We start from the raw sequence: 6110 nt of genomic DNA, 5'->3' as shown, positions 1-6110 counted from the left end.
CCAAGGCTTTTTTTTTTTTTACCTCTAGACAAATTAATAAATAATTCAAAAAATAATATAAAAACTCAAAAATATTCTTATAATAATCCATAAACCATGTTGACGATTTACAAACAAACAAAAAGAAATAAGTAATGATCAATAAGTTCTCAAATTAGTAAGACAACAAAATTGCTATCTATTATTGGAAATAGAAATAACCTAGAAGTGTCTTGTATCATCGCTACTAATATTCTCTTTAAGAGAATAATCAACATACATGTTTTCATCATCATCTTCATCATTTTAATTTCTTATCATTTTTCCTCCCCTAGCAACAATGGCTCCTTTTGAAGGCAGAATGAAGAAGACAAAAACCTATACAATGTTCTAGACTACCAAAAAAAAGTAGCTCAAAAAGCTGAGCCCAATATAAAATTTCTGGAGAAGGAAGGACGAATGAGTTCACACCTTAGTCTAAGCCTCTACAAGACGAGGTGTAACCTTGAAAATGGAACTCAAGGTGTTATATGAAAGCCTTACTTTAGGTGTGCATCAAGCTACACGCCTGAAACGACCTAGTTTTAACATCCTTTTTGAATTTCTGTGTCCACGGTTGTTTCTGGAGGAACTAAAAATATGGGAACATTCGTTAAAGTTTTTGTAATGTCAAAGTATATCCTTACTGAATGTTAAATAACCTCTCTGTGTAGTCAGCAACAATATTTTGGTTATAAGTGGGCTGTGTTGTACCTGGTATATTTTGTGTCACAGACATTCACTTTCGCAAAGGAAGGAGGGTTATTGTGTTCGTCAATCGCCAAATAAATCACGCAATCATGGTCTTGAATGGAAAACTGGGAGAATTTTCTGATTCCAAAATAAATATAATCAGCCACAGGCTGATTCTGTGGTTGGTTGTTGTTCTAATGTGGGAGAATCTTATTGGGTGTCATCTTTGTTCATATCATTTAGGTAATATGTTTCGTGGCACCTTGAGTGGAAACATGTTCGTTGGATTGGGGCTATAGCAGACATGATACTTAAATCTCATCACCAGCTTGCAAATTATTAATTAAAAAGGAAATACTGCTGGCAAAACACGAGAAGTTAACGTTTGTTGATATCATGTGATGACAATTCATTGCTGTTTTCTTGCTGTTTTCACTGCTGCCTTTTTAAATGTAGAGTTTAAAATTGGGAAGGAAAAGTGTATGATTGGAACAAATTTTCATCAGATTTTTAGAAAAGCAGTGTTCTTGTTAGCCCTTGCTGCATTTATAAAGTGCACTCCTTTATTATGGAAGAATTTGACGGTAATGAAATTCTGTTTTTGTCAAATATATGATTTATATAATACTATACTACCAACGATCTCGAAAGTGAAAAAATAATTTAAGATGGCCAACCTGATTCAACTGAATTCAACTCAGAAGCTTTGTTCCCTTCTTAGTTGTAGGGTAGGCTGAATGAAATTAGCATGGTCTTATGCGATTGCAAAGCATTTGACACATTGGATCTTCCAATAATTTTTTTTTTTTTTTTTTTTTTTGGGGGGTGGGGTGGGGGGAGGGGTGTCAAATGAATTGGCAGGGAATGATTGATATAGCTGACCCAGATATTATTGGTAATAAGAATATCATGCGGTTTGGGAATCCAAAACCTCCATTAGCCTTCCCTGGTGGAGTTTGAAAACCGAAGTTGTGTTGGTGTTTTCCATTAAAAAAAAAAAAAAAATATTATTGGTGATATGATTTAGTTTGTTGTTGACTTGTTGCATGTGTTTATATGTACAGATTTATCGTAAATGCAAAATGCTGATATTATGTCCCTGATGGCCATTATTTGGCAAAAAAGAAGTTTTGAATAGTGCATCTTTGGAAAATGTGTGGTTAAAAGGTGGGGAAAAGTTTTGGATCTACGTATAGAATATTTTTATTGTGCGAATGTATGATTGAAAATGATTATATAGAATGAAGAGTTTTGAAATAATGGTTGTCAAACAGGGGATGTATATGCTGCGAGGTTTAACGGATGTTCTTAATTTTGTTAAATAAAAAAAGTGATGTAGCTGTGCTTTTTATGGATTGATGAAATTGTACAACTTGTTATACTTTGCTTGAAATTTTATCATTATACTCTTATAGATACTGGAACAAAGACATTGAGACAGCTACAAGCAGAGGATGATGAAGAAGAGAGGTTCCAAGCTGACCTTAAGAAAGCTGTACGGCAAAGTCTTGGTATGTGTCTTGTTAACTTTTCCTACTTTTAATTTCTAAATTGAAGCTACCTGGCCAATAAGTTAGCGAATTATAAAATTATGTTCAGTTGAAGTTGGTGATTAAGGAGAAGAATGACCACACGCATTATGCATCTTTCCCCCATAATGCAAAATGCAGTTGACATCAATTTTTCATTTTTCTGCTGAAATTACTAAGATCCGACTCATTTAACTCACGTTGAATGTGCTTGTATATGTTTCTCTGTTGTTTCGGATTTTTATATATTACCCTGTACGGCTTTACAACTTAGCTTGATAGAGGCTTTCCCCTTCTTCTCTTCGCCTATTTCATTTCTCTCCCGCTTTCTTGCATTTATTTTTTGTGAATTTAATCTGCTGAGTTTGTTAAATACAACATGTTGTCCAAATTATTGGCATCAGCATTGAGATCCCAAATGGGTACTCCTTGGGTATGGAGTTCCGACCCAAATATTATACACCATTCCTATATGTGTCCATATATTAAGTTCTGCTTTCTCTGGACTATTTTCTATGGTTTTGTTCCTCCACTGAAGATGCACTTGATACATGCTCTCTCTTGAGTTCTAAAAGTTGAATTTGGAGCTTAGGTGGTTTTAGGTCGTTTGGTTTATCCAACCCCAAGATTCCTGACTTATTCAAACTAAGCCATTGCTAAGTACATACAGAAGCAAAATTAGCATATGAAATTGACTTCTTATTTGTCGAGTTGCTTACATGTTCTTTTGCATTGTGCTTCATGTTTATGCTAGATACGTTCCATGCACGTCGAAAACTGCCTTTGATGTCAGGTTCACCAATGCCACAAAAGATGCTCCCTGAAATCAGTTACTCGGTTGTTTCATCTATTGAAGTCCCTAGTGATGGTGTTAATGGGACAGATGGATATGGTACGGGGCTGAAAAACGAAGTTGGTGAATATAATTGCTTTCTGAATGTCATAATACAGGTTGGGATTGGAGAGCATTTTACAGTTTGCTGTTTCACGTCTCCTTGTCTTTTTATCATTGTCTTGAAAGTAACATCTTTCCTTCTGCCTGAGAATTCATTTCTTTTGGGTTTCAGTCCTTGTGGCATTTAAGACGTTTCCAAGAAGAATTTTTGAGGAGATCATCTTCGGATCATGTTCATGTGGGTGATCCTTGTGTCGTATGTGCTTTGTATGAAATCTTCATGGCTTTGAGCAAGGCGTCCGTAGATACACACAGAGAAGCTGTTGCACCTACTTCTTTAAGAGTTGCTCTAAGCAATTTGTATCCTGATAGCAATTTCTTCCAGGAGGTAAATTTTACTGCTGCTAATTTCGTTAAAAAACATGTTTCTTCATTGATAATTGATCAGAAATCATTGTTCGATCATGTTATGACAACCTTCAGGGTCAGATGAATGATGCTTCAGAAGTGCTGGGGGTTGTGTTTGATTGTCTACATCGCTCATTTACTCCTGCACCTTCTGTGTCTGATACTGAATCGATAGATAGCAACTGTATGGGCTCCTGGGATTGCACAAGTGGTGCTTGTGTTGCGCACACACTTTTCGGAATGGACGTATTAGAAAGAATGAATTGCTACAACTGTGGTTTGGAGTCCAGATATTTGAAGTACACATCTTTCTTTCACAATATTAATACCAGTGCTCTCAGAACAATGAAGGTACATAGATCCAGACGTGTTTTTCTACAATTCCTGTATATCCTCAGCTCATTCGAGGGGGAAAAATGCTTACGGTTATGATAATTCTTATTCTGCCTGTGGATTGAAATGGAAATTTTACATGTTTGTGTTTGCCAAAATGGTCAATTTATAAACTGCAGTTAGTTAAAATTTTCATATTTACCTTGTAGGTTATGTGCCCAGAAAACTCCTTCGACAAACTTCTAAACCTTGTTGAGATGAATCACCAGTTAGCTTGTGATCCAGAGGATGGTGGCTGTGGGAAGCTAAACTATATTCACCATATTCTCTCAGCGCCACCCCATGTTTTCACTACAGGTGACTTTCCAGTTTCATTTTTTATCTATTCATTATTTTTAGGTAGTGTACTACAATGGCTCAGAAGTTAACTGATTCAACACTTCATCTACGAGCCACTAATGTATTACATTTTCCATGTTTTCTAGTTCTGGGTTGGCAGAATACTTGTGAGAGAGTTGAGGACATAACAGCAACATTAGCTGCCTTGTCAACTGAGATTGATATAAGTGTCCTTTATCGTGGTCTTGATCCAAAAAGTAAACATTGCTTGGTTTCAGTGGTAAGCTTTCTTAGCCCTTGTTCAATTATAAACAACATCTGTCAAACCTACTTTTTATCCCCATAGGACCTATAAGCACTGCCAACTTATTCAACTCTCATTTCTATCTATTTATAATTTAAACCAATTATAATCTATAACCAAACAAGCTTTTAATCTTCTTCTATATAATTTGGGTTTTGTATATTTTTCTTTTTATTAAACCTTGTAAAAGTGGTAGAGCTTAGGGAATGAGAGTTTTATTTTTCTTCTGCATGTGTATGTTCTTTGCAAAGAAATGGGTACGGTCTCAAGTTATCGTGCAAAGACATTGCCCTAGCTAATCCAAAGTGCAGTGAGTGCCAGTGTCCAGTAAAATCCATTTATAATCTATTCAAATTTAATTATTGTGTGTAGATAAATGAACTTTCATAACTGAAATTTACCATGTATTTGTGTAAATGGATTTATCTACTATGGTCAAAAATCTGTCAAACCCTGGGCAAGATGTTTAGGTCTACACTTAGAACTTATGTGTGGTAAGCTGTACAAGTGGGGTTGGGGGGGGGGGGGGGGGGTTAACAGTTGGAATTAAGGTTAACATATATGTATTTTTCTTATACCTTACATAACAAGTTTGGTAAGTAGACCTAAACATATTAGACAAAATTAAAGATTTGAAGAAACATAGGTTAAATTCTTAAAGTGCGTTTACTATCACTGTTATCCCATTCCAAAAGTGGTGTTATACTTACCATGTCCCGTTGTGTTTAGGACAATGTCTTAAAACACACTTGAAGGAGTATTGTCTTATTCTAACATATATTTTTGCTCTATGCGAAAATCAGGAACTCCCATTACAACAAAGAGCGGACGCAGTGAGTAGTCTGGTATACGAGGCGAACGCACGAGTTAGAGATCCAGTGTACGGTTGCGTTGGCACCATATCTTACTTGCAAGACCAGGTTTCTCAGCTTCAAATGCAGTTGGCTGCGGCTCAAGCAGAAATACTTTGCATTCAGATGCAACAAGAACCAGCTCCAATTACTACTAGTCCAGCACTGTTTGAGGGAGATGACAAATATTCATCCCTTTTCCTTCATCAAAATAATCTTCCTCTGCTCCTTAGCTTTTCCTCTTCTAATAATGTAATTCATGACTCTTTCTCGAAAGAGCCCCCCTTGACTTGATTTCTTAATTAAATCAGGATATAATGGAAATTTAGACATTTTACATTTCAAAAATATTGAATTTTGCATCATTTTCCACGATTATTCGACTATACTATCATTGACATTTCATTATCTTGTAAATTTGCATTTGCTTTGGGGTGTGATAAAAAAAAAATAATAATAAAAATAAAAATAAAAATAAAAATACACAAGTGGCTAGTATGAACTATGAACACGACACCTAATGCAGTACAAAAAAGGTTAGTGTTTAACTAGTTGATAAGTCAACCCTAGCATGTGGAATCATGGGCAAAAATACTATGAGGATAAACTGTACAAAACAAATTAATTAATCAAGTGCAAGGGTTAAGGGTGATGCACCATCAAACATATTCTAAGATACATACATTTTAGAAGAAAGCCACGTGTGCTTTTTTTTTTTTTTAACAGAATCTTTACATTGG

The 6110-nt window shown here is 35.4% G+C and overlaps 2 protein-coding genes across 2 annotated transcripts in view; both read left to right on the top strand.

Moving 5' to 3' along the window:
* LOC111368057 overlaps positions 1-5006 on the top strand; it is an 11683-nt gene extending 6677 nt beyond the window's left edge. Inside the window, exons 8-13 of the mRNA XM_022989234.1 lie at positions 2127-2222; positions 2995-3191; positions 3308-3523; positions 3619-3894; positions 4086-4233; positions 4362-5006. Of these exons, the coding sequence (XP_022845002.1) occupies positions 2127-2222; positions 2995-3191; positions 3308-3523; positions 3619-3894; positions 4086-4233; positions 4362-4561 (1133 nt within the window). The 3' untranslated portion in view covers positions 4562-5006. The remainder of the gene's footprint in view (positions 1-2126; positions 2223-2994; positions 3192-3307; positions 3524-3618; positions 3895-4085; positions 4234-4361) is intronic.
* Positions 4982-5664, top strand: LOC111366965 (LOB domain-containing protein 12-like). Its single transcript, XM_022987645.1, has 3 exons — positions 4982-5013; positions 5111-5114; positions 5323-5664. The coding sequence occupies exons 1-3, from the start codon at positions 4982-4984 to the stop codon at positions 5662-5664; spliced, it is 378 nt and encodes a 125-aa protein (XP_022843413.1).
* Positions 5665-6110: the final 446 nt, after the last annotated feature.

Source organism: Olea europaea, chromosome 18 (assembly GCF_002742605.1).
Source record: "Olea europaea var. sylvestris chromosome 18, O_europaea_v1, whole genome shotgun sequence".
Lineage (NCBI taxonomy): Eukaryota > Viridiplantae > Streptophyta > Magnoliopsida > Lamiales > Oleaceae > Olea > Olea europaea.
This window is presented reverse-complemented; position numbering and strand designations above follow the sequence as displayed.

Coding starts and splice junctions, on each gene's coding strand:
- LOC111366965 (XM_022987645.1), top strand. CDS start 4,982: ATGTTTAGGTCTACACTTAGAACTTATGTGTG.